The sequence below is a fragment of the Ornithodoros turicata genome, chromosome 6, assembly GCF_037126465.1.
Source record: "Ornithodoros turicata isolate Travis chromosome 6, ASM3712646v1, whole genome shotgun sequence".
Taxonomy (NCBI): domain Eukaryota; kingdom Metazoa; phylum Arthropoda; class Arachnida; order Ixodida; family Argasidae; genus Ornithodoros; species Ornithodoros turicata.
In genome coordinates this window covers 37,582,956-37,603,242 of record NC_088206.1, presented here as the reverse complement: position 1 = coordinate 37,603,242, position 20,287 = coordinate 37,582,956, and the positions used below count along the sequence as shown (strand labels likewise).

The 20,287-nt window shown below is 44.2% G+C and overlaps 1 protein-coding gene and 2 non-coding genes across 4 annotated transcripts in view; 1 reads left to right on the top strand and 2 right to left on the bottom strand.

The window, feature by feature from the left end:
• The window catches only part of LOC135396552 (activating signal cointegrator 1 complex subunit 1-like), a 56,888-nt gene that overhangs the window by 12,644 nt on the left and 23,957 nt on the right, over nucleotides 1–20,287 (top strand). For both annotated transcript variants that reach the window (XM_064627594.1, XM_064627593.1), the window contains exons 4-7: nucleotides 13,993–14,168; nucleotides 14,275–14,408; nucleotides 18,471–18,605; nucleotides 20,044–20,242. In XM_064627594.1, the coding sequence (XP_064483664.1) occupies nucleotides 13,993–14,168; nucleotides 14,275–14,408; nucleotides 18,471–18,605; nucleotides 20,044–20,242 (644 nt within the window). The remainder of the gene's footprint in view (nucleotides 1–13,992; nucleotides 14,169–14,274; nucleotides 14,409–18,470; nucleotides 18,606–20,043; nucleotides 20,243–20,287) is intronic.
• Nucleotides 17,084–17,156, bottom strand: Trnaa-ggc (transfer RNA alanine (anticodon GGC)). Its single transcript has one exon. It is a non-coding gene; the product is annotated as a tRNA-Ala (tRNA).
• Nucleotides 17,414–17,486, bottom strand: Trnaa-ggc (transfer RNA alanine (anticodon GGC)). The gene has a single exon. It is a non-coding gene; the product is annotated as a tRNA-Ala (tRNA).

The window sequence follows — 20,287 nt, the reverse complement described above, 5'->3', positions numbered from 1 at the left end:
CGTGATCTCTGTGCACGTTAAGATTGGGCGCTCCTCGATTGCCCTTGGCAACCGGCTCTTCTGGCTACCGGAGCGTCTGCTCTTTCTCACGAGGGGATTGCGATCGCAACTTCTGGTTTCTATTTCATGCTATGTTTTTGAACTTGGATAATTCTTACGATGGACAAACAAGTTTTCAAATGAAAGTATGGCACTGTCCACCATTTCGGTAGCCGCAAGTGGAGGCCGCCGATAACAAAGAAGAAGAAAAGGCTTCTGCGCCGGAATTTGAAAGTTAGTGCTTTGTTGACGTGTTTAGCGGTGGTGATGTCGTCGAAGCACTACCAAGTACTTCTTCCTGTAATGTTCTGGAGGCTATGCCATTCACGAGCACAGGTCGCATCGTCCAAGTCAATTGGAGCCATCGTTTGTGTTGCCAGAGGTGCGCCGCTGCAGTACAAGCGTCGTTGACTTCCGTGTCTGCCACTGAGCACTGGGGGGGGGGGGGGGCACGGTATCCCCCTCGGTACACCCAGGATCTCAACCCTGAGGAAAGCTGAACCCCTATGAGTACCTGCTTTGCGACGTCGAGCTCAATACTGAGTAAGACGTTATGTCCAAAATGTTCGAAACTGGGAACCTCTCTAGTTCCCAGAACCAGGCTTGCACAAGCTACGAAGATGACCCTGAACTCCGAGAATTGTGGCATAATTGCAGATCAGTGGTTATTACCACAGAAAGAAGGCAGCGGAGTGTATGAAGTGAACCTGAGCTGGCTATCCAAGTCATCAAAAGCGTTGGACAGGGGTCTACTGCCTTGACTGACTTTTGGTCAAAGGCAAAAGCAGCCAAAGTGCATTAAACAAAGAGCCAGAAAGGCAAGAGAACCTGTGCACAGAAGGACACAAAAGACACTATAGTGCTGGAGCCTTCTAACTTGCAGTTAAAATCGTGGAACTTTGCACTTCATTTTCTGAAAACAACTTTACGATCTACCTGCTCTGCTTGTGAAACAGATATCTCCACAACCAGTCGGTCTATTCTTATTTTTTCAGGTAAATCAATTTATGATGTATGCTATCATCATACGTTTCTGTGCCAGATGCATCAGTCGCAATCACATGCAGAAAAATGAAAACCAAAAATTGTTGATGTGGAAATTGAAAAAACTAAAAATGTCCTCAAAAATGTCCTAAAAAAACCTAAATGACCTCAACCATACATTTGGGAATACACTCCAAGTTCAAGCAGTCTTCTACCGCATTTTTCAAACTCAGCAGGTCTTTCACAAAATGTAAAGACAAAGAAATTTGTAAAAAAAAAAAAGTTCTTGAGACATCGTTATGTTTTTTTCTAGGCTAGTTCCATCTCAAATCGAACAAGCCGGTACATTTGATGTCTCGAATGAACGGGAAAAAAATACGAACAAAACGAAGAAACACGAGAGAGCGGTACCTGGGCAACTTTAATTTGCGTAACGTAAAAAATATTTATGGTACACAAACGATTGGATATGATGGTAGAAAGATATGGAATTCCCTTCCCCCATGCGTGAAGGTGGCAAAGAATTCTAAATCTGCCGTCAACAGGGCTCTTTTCGATCATCTTAACCAGGCAGGGTGGCAAGGCGCTCTATCTCCTTTGTAACGTTTGTTGGTTATTAAATGGGGACACGTGGGGGTCAACACAAACTTTTAGTTTCTTAATAAGTTATGATGAAAATTTGCACAGATGTTGATGATGCCCTCAAAATGAATTAACTAGAAGCTAGTTCCATCTCAAATTGAACAAGCTGGTACATTTGATGTCTCGAATGAACAGGAAAAAAATATATGTTGAAGCCATCGGTGAGTTAGGAGAAATAATCGCTTTCCGAATACTGTGCGCTGCGCGGTTCAGGAAATAGGAGAGAAGGAAAAAACTGCCTCTCACAAGACGTCGCGTGCAGGTTTGAGCGTCCCCTGCAAGGCTATTTCTTGTCGCATTGTAGTGATCTCTTCCTCTAGATTTAGACCACCTAAGGCAAAAGAGACAGCTGCATTGACAAAAATTATCAAAGTTGATTCAAAGCGCCAAAAAGCACCATATTCACTGCAACTTTCCGGACGATGTACAAAATGGATAAGATTGAGCATTATGCCATTTAATGTGTCATTCATGGGGCTATCCAATGATATATAATTTGTTGCTCTACTCTATCAGGAACGTGAGCGATACCTCTGTAAGTAGCACCATACCTCCGAAAAATGGCGAATTTCGAAAGCCCTTATCTAAAAAACCCCACCAAAACCTTGCCTAAAATATTTGACAAGTATTAGATAGTCCCCTAGACTACACAGAAAAAAAATCAAAAGTCGGACTTGATCGGTTCGATTTCGTCGAAATTTTGATAGAAACTCGTCATTTTTCGGAGGTATGGGGCTACTTAAAGAGGTATCGCTCATGTTCCTGATAGAGTAGAGTATCAAATTATATACCACTCAATAGCCCCATGAATGACACATTAAATGGCATAAAGCTCAATCTTATCCGTTTTGTATATCGTCCGGAAAGTTGCAGTGAATATGGTGCATTTTGGCGCTTTGAGTCAACTTTGATAATTTTTTCCAGACAAACAAAAACTGACATAGCGCTGTCAACATGGGAGCCTCCTGCGCCTTAGGTGGTCTAAATCCAGAGCAAGAGATCACTACAATGTGACAAGAAACAGCCTTGCACGGGGCACTCAAACCTGCGCGCGACGACATCGTCTTCTGAGAGGCATTTCTTTCCTCCTGTCCTATTTCCCGAACCGCGCAGTGCAGAGATTTCGGGAAGAGTTTATTTCTCCTAACTCACCGATAGCTTCAACATATATTTTTTTCCTGTTCATTCGAGACATCAAATGTACCGGCTTGTTCAATTTGAGATGGAACTAGCTTCTAGTTAATTCATTTTGAGGGCATCATCAACATCTGTGCAAATTTTCATCATAACTTATTAAGAAACTAAAAGTTTGTGTTGACCCCCACGTGTCCCCATTTAATAACCAACAAACGTTACAAAGGAGATAGAGCGCCTTGCCACCCTGCCTGGTTAAGATGATCGAAAAGAGCCCTGTTGACGGCAGATTTAGAATTCTTTGCCACCTTCACGCATGGGGGAAGGGAATTCCATATCTTTCTACCATCATATCCAAACGTTCGTGTACCATAAATATTTTTTACGTTATGCAAATTAAAGTTGCCCAGGTACCTCTCTCTCGTGTTTCTTCGTTTAATTTGACCAGGGTCAGTAACCAGGGGAAAGTGTTCAGTCACGACTTTATGCATAAAGATAGCCATGCGTTGATGTACCGCATACCATAATAGAATGGACTATGGATGTGTTGTTTTTGGGTCTGCGCGGAAATCTCTCCTGAAGATTTTAGACCCAGTACATCATCAGGGACTGCGTTTGATAACTGGTGCTTTCCGCACGTCGCCAGTGGAAAGCCTCTATGTTGAGAGCAACGAATGGTCACTCGAAAGAAGGAGATTTTACTTATCTGTTTTGTACTCTTTGAGGGTAAGAGGTTATCCCAATAACCCAGTTATTACCTGCGTTGGAGGCACGCGCTTCAAGCAGCAGTTTCTTAATAAGCCCAGCATTGTTCCCCCATTTAGCATGCGTGTTCTTCAGGGATGTGAGGATTACAGTTTCCCACATACAGTCGAGCCCACTTATAACGAACTTCACTGTCGCGCGGTATTTGTTCGTTATATCCGAGCATTCGTACTAAGTGAACCATCCATAGTGAAGCGAGGAAACGTCAGAATTCACAACTATGCGAGTTTATATTGAGAAAAAGTCAGTGATACGGGCCTGCGCGCCGAAAGTCGAGCTTATCACGGCGCTCTCGAGCTTATTCAGTGCGGCCAAATGATCGTCGCCCAGAGCTTTGCTGCACACAAGCCCCTTCAGGGAAGCAATGTACTCAATCGCTGCCGACGAACTTACTGTTGGCGGGGGAGGCTCTGCGTTTTCGTCATTCTCGTCAGAATCCTGTGGGTCACATTCTGCCCTGCCCTCACTCACGATGCCTTCATCGGTGAACGGCTCTGCGATGTCAGCGCCGTCGTCTGCGCCAAGAAAGTCCTCCCAACCAATGCTGGGATCAGCCAGATCCGCATCTACGACGCGCTTCCACAACTCTTCGTGGAGCCCATCTTGTTGACAAGCATCCACAACCGCATCGTATTCGTTGACAGCATCCATGAATCCCGCCTAGCGAAAGCAATGGAGAATGCACTGTCTGCTGATTTCCATCCAAGATGCCTTGATTATTTCCACGGCACCAAACAAGGAGATGCGGAGCGGGATGTCAACAGTTGGACGGTCGATGGCAATCAGGAGCCGCTGCACCAAACGCCACCTATAGCACACTTTAAACGCATGGATGATAGTCCAGCGGCTGAATCTTCGACGTGGCGTTCGGCGGCAAAAACAACACTGTGACCGCCGCCAGAGAAGGCTTCACGTTGTGCGCAGCACAGTTGTCCAGCACAAGCAGGACCTTCCTCTTTTGTCGTGCCATGTCGCGGTCGAACTCTGCAAGCCACTCGGCAAACAAGTCGTGGGTCATCCAAGCTTTTTTGTTGTGGCGATAGCGCACTGGCACGTAGTGGCTGAAGCATCGCGGCTTCTGGTACTTCCCGATTACGAACGGCAGGCGCCGGTCGCTGCCGTCCATGTTCGTACACAAGAGCACAGTTATGCGAAGCTTGCTGTTCCTGCCACCACTACACTTGTCCCCCTTCAGTGCATGTGTTTTTGCAGGAAGCATTTGATAAAATAATGTAGTTTCGTCGGCATTGTACACATCCTGCACACTGTAGCTTACGATCGTATCAATGTTTTCGTCAAGCCACGTGTTGACATTCTCCATGTTGACAGAAGCGGCTTCTCCGGCGACACCCTTGAAGACGATCCCATGGCGAACCTTAAAGGAGTACAGAGGGCCATCCAAAAAAATTTCAGATTAAGACATCTGATGAAAGTGTGTGTGTCATTATACCGAATAGCGCGAAAGGTTTTGATGTGTGCAATTTGTTTCCCAGAAAAAAACTCACATAAACATAGCTCTGCGCCTTCACCCTTAACTCGCCACTCCAGCTATAACGAGGATGAGGAGGTATGATGGCACGTCACCGATGACGGCATAAGGAGACTCGTTCTGGTTTGCCGATCAGTGGGGGTCAGCGCATTGTTCCTTTGCCGCCGTAAACCTGTTTTGCCAGTTTTCCCGGAGAATTGGGGATACAAGGAGCGCCCGAAGCTTTACCGAGCAAGGAGAAAGGCTTTATCAGAACCCCGAACAGCCGAGTAGCAGACGACAGCGGAGTAGCAGACAACATTTTTCTAGGCCAATCAGCGAGCGAGTCCTTATAGCGTCAGCGCGAGGTTCCAGGCAGATCACAGGCTGGTACTGCTCTTCACCACCGTTGCGCACGGTCGCTTTTTGCGGCATATTTTAAATTCAGTTTCTGCGATAATTATGACTCTGTGGTGTAAATTACTTCGCATGGTGCATCTTACTGGCAAACTTAACAGTTTTATAAGAAGAAAACTGGGTGTTAAAAATGACTTTGGTGCTACTTTAAACCGATGGAGCCATCCATTCCCCGGGCTAAAATCAGGAAAGTCCAAAAGGAATGCGAAGTCTTTTGCCTTTGATAGCATCAATGGCCCACTGATCGGTATGTTCCGAGACCATTCCACGAACCATTTCAAGAAGGCATCTTCGACGTCTGCGTAGGTCGCCTTGCGAATCCGCTTCCGTGTCGTCGGGTCGGCGTTGATGGTGGCGTGCAAAAACTTCTCTTTGTCCTTTGCGATTGTCGAGATCGTGGACCTGGACAAGCCATACTTCCTAGCCAAATCCGAGTTCTTCTCGCCCCTCACCAGGTCAGTAACGATTGCAACCTTTGTTGCAATGTCCACGGCTTTGCGTTTGCACCGCATGTTGATGCCATGGTGTGTCTCCAACCTCCTACTCTTTCACCGTCGTGCACAGGACTGAAACTGAAACTTGGAGACACGGTGGCGGTGCCTTTCCCCTTTCCCTCTCTCATCTGTTCTCTTCCCTCTCCCAGGGCTTCCCTCTCCCAGGAGCCAATGGGCTCGTGACGGTTGAGAACTCGCGCTTCGACGTAAAAATTCTGACGTTTCATGACGTTTGATGACGTGAAAAGCTCTCAGCGCCTCACTTTAGTCCGCAAGTGCACTTGCGAGTTTCATCCCCTTGGCACGGCGGTCTGAAGGGCAAGAGAGGCCACCGAAGCCCGTGCGGTGCCTGACGCGCAGGATTGGAGGCGCGCCTCAGGAAGAGATGGAGCAGCGCGTTCTGGAGGAGGAAAGGGCGCAGAGAAGAGGGGAAAAGGGCAACAGGGAGCACTTTCTGCAGCTTTTCATAAAAGTTTATTGCACGTGTCGGTTCACTGTAAGCGAGCTGCGGGCGCGCAATTGTTCGCTGTATCTGAGAAAAAATACCATAGGCTTAATGCATATTTTGACGGTCGCGTCATTGTAGTTCGTAATAAGCGAGCATTCGTTGTAGGTGTGACCTTTATAAGTGGGCTCGACTGTAATGATTTCACCATAGTAGAGGCTAGTCCTCTGGTCCCGCCGTGGCAATCACCTCCATGTTTCAATAGCTCCCTGACTATGTTTAAGAAACGGAACACACCACCGGTTGTGCTCCAGCAGGAGTTTGAGTCCCTTAAAGAAAGTCTTGGGCAACACAGAGCTTTTTACACTGACAGTTCCAAAACACGCACCTCAGTCTCATGCGCAATGGTAACCGATGGACTCACACAGTCATATCGTCTACCTCACATGCTCTCAGTTTTTAATGACGAAGTATACGGAATAATCCTCGCACTGAACTACATCTTAGAAAGTCACACCAAGTCGTCAGTCATTTACACAGATTCTCGAGCTCTTTTCAAGCAATAGGCAACATAGTGATGTCCAAAAACCTCCTTGTGCAGAAGGCACAGTGCCTTGCTGGTAAGGTAATTAAAAAGGGTCTCTCTTTAACATTCTGCTTGGTACCCAGTCATGTGGGTATACCCGGGAATGAACTCGCTGATGCAGCTGCTACAGCTGCTCTTTCATCTGAGATGAATCCTTTTCATGTACCATCCCAAGACCTCCGACATACACTTATGAGGGCCATAAATAGCAGATGGCAGCAGCACTGGGATACACTACACACCAACAAACTTCACCTGGTTAAGCCCACCATTGTAAAACCGACACAGCTTTTTAACAGTCGTCTTCATGAAGTTGTTTCTGCCAGGTTGAGAATTGGGCACACTCATTTGACCCACAGTCACCTCCTCTACAATGAAGAGGCTCCACATTGCACTCGGTGCGACGAGATGAAGTCTGTCCTCCACATGCTTATTACATGTCCATCACATGAAACACACAGACTTCACCATTTCCATGAGCTCTACACATACCACACACCTCTACATCCATCCCTTTTGCTGGGGGATGAGGCTCTTCTACCATTTGAAGGCTCTTCTACCATGGTGTTTAGTTTCTTTGAAGACGTTGGTGTTTTAAACGCATTGTAGTTTTAGCTTTATGTCCTTTTATTCTCTAACTGTACAGTTTTATCTTAGCTGAATCACTATACTTTTAACTAGTACTTTCCTTATCATTGTCTTGGCACATTATGGCCTTCGTTGTTTATGCGCCAAGAAAACCTGAATCATCATCATCAACCTATGAATGCGAGAAATGTCATCTTGCAGCAGAGTACAATCATGATAGCTTTCAATACATCTGTACAACTTGATATCATCAGCATCGAGGAGCACCGATGAGTTACGTACACAGGCTGGCAAATAATTAATAAACACATTAAAAAGGAAACGACCTAAGGTTGACCCCTGTGTGGGATACCAGAAGACATATAGTATTAACGAGAGCAGGAGCCCATGTACCGAAAATAGTTACAGCGATTATGAAGATATGATGAACACCAAGCACACAGTTCAGATGCCATTCCATAGGATGACAATTTGAAAGTAAGCAAACCATGGTTAACAGTATCAAATGCTTTAGATAAATCAAAATACATAAAGTCAACTTGCTTTCGATTTTCAGTGTTCATGCTTAGGTAGTTCATATAGGTAACAAGATTTGTTTCAACGAACCTGCTAGGTGTAAATCCATGTTGTGCAGTGGTTAGAAAAAAACGAAAATGAAACGATAGAAGTTTAAAAACAACTTTTTCAAAAATCTTGGAGAAAGACAATAACAATACCGAAAGGGGTCTGTAATTTGATACTTTAGCTCTTGAACCGCCTTTGTGTACAGGGACGATAAGGGATAATTTCCATACAGATGGGAAAACTGAAGAACAAAAAAATCTATTAAAAAGCACTGTTAATGTGGGAGCAAAAATTGACCCATATCCCTTAACAATAAAGGAAGGAATCATATCAGGCCCAGCCGACGTATTGGATTGAGCTCAGCAATAGCACAGATCACATGAGACCCATCAATATGAATTTGGGATGAGGTGAGACAGGTGGATGGATCGACAAGTGAACATATACTCGGTGCATCAGTTGCATGCTTGAACACGGAAGAGAAGTAGTCAGCAAACTTGAAGCTACCTCACATGCTGTACTAACTGGACGGTCGTCTTCTGTCAGAGGAATAAATATGTAAATATATGTGTATAAATATGTAGCTACGCTGTGTTACGTTTCCGAAAGTGAAGCCGTACGACACTGTGGATGAAGGTTCGGGATCAGAATACTAGGACACAGATGAAGATTATTCACAGCGACAGCTTGAAGTGGACGGTTGTGTGCGTGTGAGATGCATATTTGCAACGGAGGACAATCCTCCGTTTTCTATCGATGCTGCTCCAGCTGACAACGCGAGGTACGATTTGCATTCTGAAGAATCGGAATGATCCGACGTTCAGAATCGACGTTAGAAGATATTTCTAAGGATTCAGTTGACAGGATGTCCATAACGCACATATGATGCTTTTTATGCCTATGCAGGTGTACTGCTTGCTTCAGGGAACCACGGTCAGCCACTTCCCTCAGAGCATAATCTATGACCTATATACTTTTGCGTCTATCGGACAAGTGTCTATTAACACGCTGGAAAATATCATAATTGACAATGTATACCTCGTTGCTTGTTTGATGTACGCGCCACATTGAGTCGGCTTCAGAGAGTCGGGAAACAGCGTACGAATAGCATGACTCTCTAGGACTGTTCGTTCTTTAGACACTCCGAGCTCATGTATGAAACGTGCTCTGATGTCGAACATCTCAGGTGTGAAATGGTCGGAACAAATTCGGCTCTATGCTGTTTTGTTTATCTCACTTTTCGCAGCGCTGCCTCCAACAGACGGCAACGCTGTTCATCTATTGGAAAGGAGAAATAGGTGACACCCGACGTCGAAATTGACTTGTTTTCACGCACTTTGAAGCATCATCTTGACCCACCTCTCTTTTAGCTCATTGCCGAATAATTAGCGCAAGAGCTCTGACAGTAGAACACAAGGCACATAGAGAAAGGAATGCATGCACTGCGACGTCTGCCAACCAGTGCTGCCCAAAAAAGACTTCCATCGACGCGGGCTGGCCAGAACCAGCCTCTCACAAATTTCAAAAATCGTTTTTATGATTCCTGCTTCTTTTTCGTTGGAAATATTTCATAATCGTGTTCTGGCCATGTAAATGATTGTAGAAATAACACAAACTTGAAATCCATTTCACTCCGAAGTCTCTCTTTAAGGCTTATATGCACAATGTCTGTGGGTTAAATTTCAGCACATTTCAGCACCTATCCATATACCGTTTTAAATGTGCCCTCACGAGCGCTGCCTATTTCCGAAGATCGCATTTTACTGATGGCAAGGATAATGATATCCCAGCTACATGAAACATTCTTTTTGGCATTTTCCTATGCAATGAAATGGCTGGGATGTACACATCAAGTAATAATAATAATGATCATAATTCAGGGCTTTACGTCGCGAGGCAACTGTAATCATTAGTGACGCCACAGTGATCAGGTCTGTGCATTAATTTTGCCCACGAGGGGGTTCTTCAACGTGTGCCGAAATCTCAACACACGGCACACCACATTTAGCATCCCTTGCAGAAGACGGCGTGTTTGAGCAACTTATACTCTTCCACCAAGTTGCCACCGTCCTCGGCCGGGTTTGAACCCGCGATCTTGGGATCAGCAGGCGGACACGCTACCGACCGAGCTATCGGAGGTGGCATACATTAAGTCATTGATCCCACGGGAAAACCAAAAGATGGTGCTGTACCACCTGCTGCTCTGCTGCTGCTGTGTTTGGTCCTTCAGAGCACGATTAAATCTTTCTATGAGTTAGCCTGTGGGTAGTATCCTTAAGAAAATTTTTGTTTGATACCCAGTCCTTCAACAGTTGCTTCAAAACTATTGATGTAAACTGGGGCCTGCGATCTGAAATAAGTTCATCCAGCATTTCCTTGCAACTGATTGTGTGTAGAAAGAAACTGATGACAACCTGATGTGTGACACTTCTAACAAACACAACCTCTGGCAGTAGTCTGTAGTAGTCTGTAGTCTATGGTAGTAACTGTAGTAGTCTATTATGGGTATGACAAGTCTAGTCCCTTGAGGCGCTCTGTCGAAAGGCCCTATTATGCCATTTGCTAGCTTCTGCTGTGGTGTCTCTGGCAATGCTACAGATGCCAGTGACGGTTTAGCTGCCTGCCAAGTCTTGCAGGTTCTTTCGTAGTATTCCGCTTCCTTGTTCGTGCCTTTCCACCCATACACCTCCCTTGTATGCTGCATTGTTCCAAACCATTTCAGGATGTGAGAGCTCAGCATTTTCTGAACAATTCGTTCAACATAACATTATGTTGGCCTTGCCTACAGCACATACCATGACATCACCATCAAAGCCTATCACATATCATAACCCATCATTTAGCATCACGGCCCATCACATCATAGGCCATAATTCAACTTCACAGCCCATCACACCATAACCCATCATTCAACATCACAGCCCATCACATCATAATCCATCTTTTGGTGTCACAGCCATATCATAGGCCATAATTCAACCATTCAACTTCAAAACCTATCGTCTCGAATGGTGGACTTTGAAGTTTAATTCCTGTGATGTGTTATGAGATTCGGGGAGTGCTGTTTGATACCGAGTAGTCCACCTGCCTTCCACGGCGGCGTGTAGCTCGGGGACGGTACGTCCTCTGGGCCGACTTTGCCTCTATGAGATTGAGCCCAAAATTTTGGGTTCTGCAGTTGGATTCCGGTGACAAGTTTTAAACTTGAACCGAATTGGGTTTTGTGGACTGCAAAGGTTATTTATACCCTCCTCGTCCCTGTTTGCTTTCTTGCCTTGATTGCCGTTTGCTCTTTTTTGTTTATGGTGGTAGGTGTAGAGGCTGGGCTGTCATAAGCTCCTCTTGCATTGTGGTGCCACAATGGCAGGGTGCCCAGAGCCATGTGTGTGGGTGGGGGATGCTGACAGTGCTGAACCAGACCCCAAAAGGGTGAATGTAAGCACATTAGCAGTGGGTGGGAAGTGGTATGCTGCTAGTGTTCGGATTGTTGTGCGATGTTCGTTTGTGTCGAGTGCTAACAGCTCTGCACCCAAAAAGGTATAACAGATTTCGGGTTCAGGTGGCTTTATAGTACCACCTTCGTTCACACAGCATTTTTCAAGCAGGACTTGTCTGGAATTTATTTACTGATTATTATTGTTAACATCGCTGCTGATCACCCAATACCACATCATTCTTCGTGATACGAGCGGACTGTGACTTGGGTCCATCAGTGTCTAAGCAGATCAGCCCACCTCCTGAAGCCTTCCACATAATTGGGTTTTGGAATGGAATGAGGGTGCTTGCACCAAATTTAGCGTCTATTGCGATCAAGTATTTTTCAATTCTTATAAACTCAGTAGATGCTGAAAGATCTTTCAGCAGGTATTAGATGATTGTAGGCGACAGACGGCATTCTCTGCCAGAGGAGAACACAAAATATCATGTAATGCTGAGCCACAACAGTGCTTTGAATCTGTAATTTGATAAAATATTTTTTGTTCCCACATTATCCAAGAAAATAAAGTGTTTCTCAATTCAAGCAGCCGTTGACTCCTTGCCGCAGCAGAAAACGGGGGGTGTTAGTTGTTATATTCCGAAAAATTATGAAGCGCCAACTATCAGAAGGCCGAAGAAACGGAACATCAAAAACTCAAAAAGCCGAAACTCTGAAGAGAGTTTGGAGATTTTGTAAAAAGAAAAAAGAAAAAGCGAAGAAAGTGTGGAGCGAGTGCCCACCACCGTGGTGAACTTGCTCACAAAATTTGACTTCCCGCTCCCACAAACGACACGCGATAAAGGAGCAACGTACTGGTGCTATGGGGTTGACCAAACAGACTGTGACACATTTTGGTGGTAGGTAGTATCCCTTCGCCCCTCCATCTCTTCTTTTTGCTTTTGCCGTTTTTGACAAAAACAACTACGTTGCTGTTCCACATGTCTAGTACCATATCTAAACTTTAGGTGATAGTGTGGAAAATACGTACGTGACATAAGACGGATGAAGAACCTCTCGCTTTCGCAGATAGGCCAGCCGTCAGGCCATAAATAATGAATATGCAGCCTACTATTCAATTGTTTTACGCGTTGTGCACCACTCACACAGAGTGTTTCAGTAACAATGTCAAAAACATAAAAGAATTAATAGAAAAAGCGAGTCACGGATATTTTGTGGTTAACAATATTTGTCTTTAGGGAATATAATAGGGAAATTTAATTTCAATATTTGAACTTCTTAACTTGCCGAGTGAACATATCGTTCTCTTCTTTTTGTCACAGATAGAACGCACATGTAGGGTGGACCACACCCCATTACGAAGTATCTTTCCCGCTTCGATAGTTATAGGCTGGGCTGGACAGGACAGACAGGAGACAAGAAACGACGACGATGACTCAAAACCAGCAAATGAACAAATGAACACTTTATTCAACATAGAGAAAGTGGAAGAAGCGATAACGAGCTCATTAGCTGGTTTTGAGTCGTCGTCGGTTCTTGTCCTGTTACTGTCCTGTCTAATACCCCCCTCGCTGCTCCTGAGACTCCAGGAGATGTTTCTGTTCAATGGAAAGTCGGTCCACGCAAGATGTTGAAATCATCACACTGCATCATGGAAAAACAAAGAAATATGTGGGCATTGTGTGCAGCAGAGATGCATCCACAGATGCTCCATTTATTATATAATTTGAAAGAATGTGCCTGGACGGCTCAAAGTATTTACAGAAGTAGTTACAGTGTTTAAATACTGCCCTAATGTATTTATATTTTGTATTTAATTGCTTTCATTATAAAGTATTTATAGGCAGTATTTAAATACATGAAAACATGTAGTACTTTGTATTTATAGTATTTAAATACCCGAAAAGTGTATTTATGCCCATCCCTGCCTGGGACACACATTTGCACAAAAACTGCGAGTGTAGCACGTAATCCTGGAGCGCAAGAGAACCTTCAGTCTCGCGGGTCAGAAAACCTGCTCTCCTTGGCTGGCAGTCTGCAACATCATGTACCGTGCCAATACTGAGGCGAGCGTCTTCTCCTTTTCTTTTCTTTTTGCAGGTTTTTATGGCAGCTCGTCGTTGTGTGGGGTCGAACCCGATGGTAGATGATGAAATTCGGTGGGAAACTTACGAATTAAGCGGGATACGGCCAGATTTCCTCAAATTATGCGGTCAGATTGCAACACATGAAGACAGGACCGCAGCAATCCTTCCAATTAACAGGAGTTTCGAATTAGCGAGGTTCTTCTGTAATTATAATTATTCATTACATCGCAACTTGAATCAAAGGATATCATTTGATTCCTATGTGGTTTATAATGCTGCCTAGCTGTTTAGCCTTTTGTATGTATGTTTTATGTATGCTGTAACTTTTGTGCATGTGCTTCAGTTGTATCTGGACCTGACAAGAACGGTGTGGACTCTGCATGTCTACGGTTACGTACCATTGTGTCTCAACTGCGACAAAAGGAAGAGTTCACCCACTTTGTGGCACTGCCCTTGAACTTGCCTGTCCTCGACTATGCATTAAGAGAGTTTGAAGAGATTGTTCTCAAGACCTGCTCAGTATGTTGATACATTGTCTCTTTCTCTGCCTTAGTAGTCCAAAAATAATCACTGAATAATATTTTTGTAGCCTTAGGTCACTGGCATAATTTGTTGTGTTTTGCAGATGCGTGACATTGACAGATCCTTATTTCAAACTCCGGGGAAGTTGCATATGACAATTGGAATGTTAGTGCTTCTGGGCAAGAAAGAGGTCAAGCAAGCAGAGAACATACTGCACAGCTGCAGTGACCTTGTCACGTTAGTGCTGCCTCCTTGTTTGTCTTTTCTTTAACATAATGTACCAAGTTAGCCAAAGAGCCAGGCCCAAATTAAGGTGAATGTCAGTGATGGAGTTTGGTTTGTGTGCCATGTAGGGAACATATCTTGTCATACTTAGTAATTTTCATACTGACAATAGATGTGGAAAAAAATTACCATGAGGTTTCCTTCTAACAATATTTCTGATTTCATTGTTAGATTGTGATATTCAGGGTCAGCACATATTTGAAGTACTTCAACCACTAATGAAAATCAGTTAGGAGATTATATTAGGGTGTCCAGAAATGCCATGCTCTGTGCATCAATGCATGCAACTCCTGCAGGTTTAAATGTAGAACTAGTATTAATTATTACGTTGTAAGCAGGTATGGTATGATATGTAATAGGAACGTTGTATTTGTATGGCCCCTCCAGCCCTCAGCACCCTCTTTTCTGGCCTCATTCATGTGGACAGGATACTTGCGCTTGTATTGAGAGTTGCTGTCATCATACTGTATGTGTACATACATGAAATTTTCTCTACAGGGTATTTCACCTAACACGATAAAAATAGTATTAAAAAATCTACTTTTCCGAACATTATGGGGTCAACACTATTTATCTCGGGTAAGATTCCATGACTTCCGAGCCCTTTTATCAAATTTAATTTGTGAAAAATTGAATTTTCTCAATCGAACCAGGGGTCGAAACCGGAACTCAACCGTAACCAAAAACCGCAAAAAAACTCTGTTTTTTGCCGAACTGAACCCGAACCGTCCTCAACCCCATCCTAGAATGTCCCTACAATGAATCCCCAAATATGCTTCATGGAGGTTCCAAGGATGACTTTTGCGATATCTGTTGGATGCGGGACAGTAATGAATGGGACGACTGGCACATCCCATTCATTACTGTCCTGCATCCAACAGATATCGCAAAAGACATCCCTGGAACCTCCATGAAGCATATTTGGGTGTCTAATTTTTTTCATTGTAGGAATATTCTAGGGCAGGGTTGAGGACATCCCCAATGTTACATCCCAGTTATGTTCCTGGGATCAGTATGTGTTGTTGTGGGCCCCACAACCGTTCGCAACCAAGACACGGTACACCAAGGCTGACTGTGTTAACAGGAGAGCAGGTGGACTTCTGCCCCCCTCCTAACGTAAGTATGCAGATTTGAAGGGAGACCTGAACATCCTTCACTCGTTTTCGTAGAGAAAACAGATACTATACACAACTAGTTTTAATAGCTTCCACGAATTCGAGAGTCCTGCTCGCTTGTGATACAAAGAGAAGGGTGAGGTGTCTAAGTTTAATTCGATTACACGCACAAACATCATTGAAGGAAGAAATTGATTGGAGTATTAATTCATCATCAACAAAATGTCTATGTTTCTTACTGGTTTTGTTTGGGATATTCAGTTGGTCGATCGAAAGTTAAACTTCCACACTGCTGCAAAATCTCCAGTTTCTGTCACGCCCGCAACAAGTATTCGGTGTAACATCCTGTGAGGGAGGTGATTTGAACAATCCTTGAAACAGCTGACATGGGACATCCTGTCGAAATACAATCAGGAATGTCCGATGGACATCCATTTTTTTAATACAGGAACTATTCCGCGTTTGGGGTCTTTGTCTAACAATAAAGTTATTGGTAAATTTTGGACGTCTACAGGATAGTGTTCTAACTGGGTTGGCGGTCTTATCGACGTAGGTCACCAAAAGCCTTCACACACAATTGCGAATGACAGTACAGCCTAAATTTGAAGGCAATTCAGATATACTTACATTTGCTAGCCACAGCTCACAGCAGTTCCTCGACAGACTCCACGAACCACCGCAAATCGAGCAACCCAACTGCCAAACTGTCAAACAGCAAAGCTGCACCGGAAATGAACATGGCTAATCTTTGACATCAGCTTCTCCCCAGCCGCACGTCTGCACTTCAGTACACCAAACGCTGGATTTGAAAGTTTTGTCAATTTTGAACCACTGAGGCCAAGAGACATGTCTCTTAATTTCCCGTGTTTTGAATTCTTAACCGTGCACATTCTCAACAAATGGCAATGCCTGTCGCTTCTATCTCCTAACCTCTGTGCTTCTTTCCTTTCATTTCTGGACACTTGTCCTTCCACTGAGGAGGCGGAGCTCTCGCTCTTCCACACGCATGGAAGTTTGTAGGACTTCACAGCATCACGTTTCAAACAGAGATCCTTACAATGTCATAGGAACCTCCCTTGTGGGACCAGGGACGTTGGGACCTGTTTGGGACATCCCCACAAATTTTGTGTTGTCTGGGCTACAACGAGCTCCTGCTGCAGCACCCACGCGGCAGTTGGTCGGATTTTACATTTTCGTGTTTCTAACACAGATCCCGCGAATGTCACTGAAACGTCCACAGCTCGACCAGGGACGTTGGGATTAGTTTGGGACGTCCCCACAAGGTTTTGTGTTGTCGGGGATGTGTTTACCATGATGCATACGGGTACATTGTGCACAGGGTGTATCAGGAGTGTTGCAATTGCTAACTCACACTTAATCTTCTCAAACGTGTTGACGGTCATGAAAGAACTGATGTTCTGAGGCTGGAACAACATAGAAGGGACAAATACATACAAAGCTTCAATTTGCCTAAGAAATTAACAATGAAAGATGAAAGTCACTGAAAAGGTTGGCTAGCTGTAGGACTCGAACCCACATCTTCTGGATTGCCAGTCCAGGGCTCTACCAATTGAGCTAAGCTAACACGCCTTCCCAGTGACTTCCAGGGTGCGTCATCTGAAGGGACAAACCAGCCACTCTCTCTCACTCATCCTCCTTTCACTCTTACATTTTTTCTCACTCATACACACATTTATACGACGGGATCAACGCAGGCAGCAACTGTTGAACATGAAGGAACTGATGTTCTGAGACTGGAACAACATAGAAGGGACAAATACATACAAAGCCTCAATTTGCCTAAGAAATTAACGATGAAAGATGAAAGTCACTGTAAAGGTTAGCTAGCTGTAGGACTCAAACCCACATCTTCTGGATTGCCAGTCCAGGGCTCTACCAATTGAGCTAAGCTAACACGCCTTCCCAGCGACTTCCAGGGTGCGTCATCTGAAGGGACAAACCAGCCACTCTCTCTCACTCATCCTCCTTTCACTCTTACTTTTTTGTTCACTCATACACACATTTATACGACGGGATCGACGCAGGCGGCAACTGTTGAACATGAAAGAACTGATGTTCTGAGGCTGGAACAACATAGAAGGGACAAATACATACAAAGCCTCAATTTGCCTAAGAAATTAACGATGAAAAATGAAAGTCACTGAAAAGGTTAGCTAGCTGTAGGACGTGAACCCACATCTTCTGGATTGCCGGTCCAGGGCTCTACCAATTGAGCTAAGCTAACACGCCTTCTCAGTTGATGGTGTTGTCATCGTCGACACCATCAAAACATCCCTACCTTCTGATGCAGTTGGGAGTTTGAAGTTGGCCAGTACAGCCCTTTGATGATGCTTTTGTACGTCTCTTATCTTGCTTGTACATATTTTCTTTTTTGCACAATGGCAGCAATGAAATCTTCATCCAAGTTTGTGCACTACATTGCATTGATTGTAGTTAGCTGTTGATCGTGAAACTGATTGTCTGTGACTGAGAAAAGGTGTCTTTTATCTCCCTTTTATGTGCAAGAACCTTGTAAAAATAGTACTAATCCTTCAAACCAGGTGAATAACCTGTGGCTTCTAAGCAAGGTTTCAGTCATGACGGTAACTCCAGCTATGAAATTTGAAAGTACATGCGCATTTCTCTACAATGTACAGTTTCGTAGATTGTATTTATATACAAGACAGTATTGTAAATACTGCTAACCCCTGGCTTGCGAGCAAGCCAAGCTTAATGCCAAGGTTTTGGTATTATGCTTGAGCTTGAAGAAAGGTCTTATAAGGGACACCTCAAGCTAACGTGGAGTGTGAAAGTGTCTAACTCACGAAAAGCAGAAGTGAAATGCTACCCTGTATATCATACTCTGTAGTATACTGATACAATTGTTGTAATCATGCAGCAAAGTCCTGGAGGATGAACCCTTGCGAGTACGTGTGCAGGGACTGGAATACATGAACGATGATCCTAGTCAAGTGGACGTGTTGTATGCTAAGGCAGTCAGCTACAGCACCAAGGATGGGCATCCAAACAACAGGTAAAAATGAACACACACATAGAGAAAATTTATGTTTGAGATTCCTACCCTTCTGATTGCGACTGTGTGCAATGCGGCTGATTTCTGCTATTTCTCTTTTCTGCCTCATTCTTCTCATTGAGTGGGCTACAAACAGTCGCTGACCAATTTTTCGATTCCAAAAATGTGTAGCGTTTTATATTTTGAACAAAACTATAGGCACCATTGAACGCTCCATAAATAGCCAATGTAGTTCAACTTCCAATACTTTAGACTTTTTCTTAAAAGAATAGCTCGACTTTTCGAATGCATTTTGGCTCGAGCTTGCTTGGCGTTTTGAAGTATCTCCCAAAAACTGGAGGCACTGTAGAACTGAACTTGACTCTGAATAGTTTTGTTGATACTAGCAGCAATGGAATGCATGCACGGAAGCGCTGCTCAAGCATGCGCTAAGGCTGAGCTTATATATGTGTGCTCGACTACTGCACACATGCTCCAGTCGTTTAATATTTTAAATACGAACATTCGAAGTGGTTAAATGTTGTCCTCCATGTCAAGTGGAGAGAATATTATTGCGGCAAATGTGCTGGGTGCGGCGATGACTGAAATGCCCCAGCAGCCGCCTCAGCAGCGTCAAAGATAGCACCAGTGTCATCTTCAGTGTTGGAAAGACCACCAACAAAATGTCTGTTGAGTCAGAGGATTATAATAAATGTGAAAGTTGTGCATAGATCTTTCCTTGTATCACACCTTTGTCTTGTTGCCTGTAAATGAATCTAACTACAACTTGACCGCTCGCCACAGTTGGTATTATTGCAGATTCGTGGAATGCTACTAGGGGCACTATAGCAGATTGTGTTGACATCTGCATTGTATCTTGCACTGAACTAACAAGTAACGAGGTCGTTTGTCACGTTCTTTGTCTACCAGTGGATTGCTTCGATGACTGTGGGGACTGCACCGAGGATATTGTGACACAACTCAGCAATCCTTGCATTCGCCAGTGCGCTTGCAAATTAATATGCCACACCGGCAGAAATCTGCCACAGTGCGTTGTCTCATGCTTGTGCTGCAAACCAGACACACACAAATCATTTTTATATCACTTTGGAATCATGACCCTGGGATATTTGCCATTGAGTAAAAATTCAGACTGCCCGAGAAGTCGGACAGATTCTATGGTTCCTAGAAGTCTGATACAGCAGAGCCTGTGTGAGTGTTATGGAAACAAAATCTGACTCGTTGACAATGCAGCAGAGACTAAATAAGTTTGCTCTATATGGGGCCACTGAGTGCACTCAACTTCAAGTAGACCCCAGCATGCACAGAAGCATCAGTGTTTGGCTAACATTGACAAAAACCATTTCATTAGTGGGCATGCTTTCTATTTGGATTTATTGAGTAGTAGATTGTATAGTTTACCTAGGAAGTGAAGTTTGTATGTTGTCTACTTGTGCAGGCTGCAACAGTTTGCGGATGAGGTTGCACAGCGTTTCCTGGATGCTGGGCTGATGCTGCAACCACAGAGCAAACAAGTCAAGCTGCACATAACACTTATGAACACCAAGTTCCGAGAGCAGCGCTTTGCCACAGAAAATGTTTCCCGCACTGCTCCTCGTAACCCCAGACAATCCTTTGATGCATCTGCCATCTTGAAGGTACCTATATCATAATTAAGGGTCTGCTTTTTCTGCTGCGGCAAG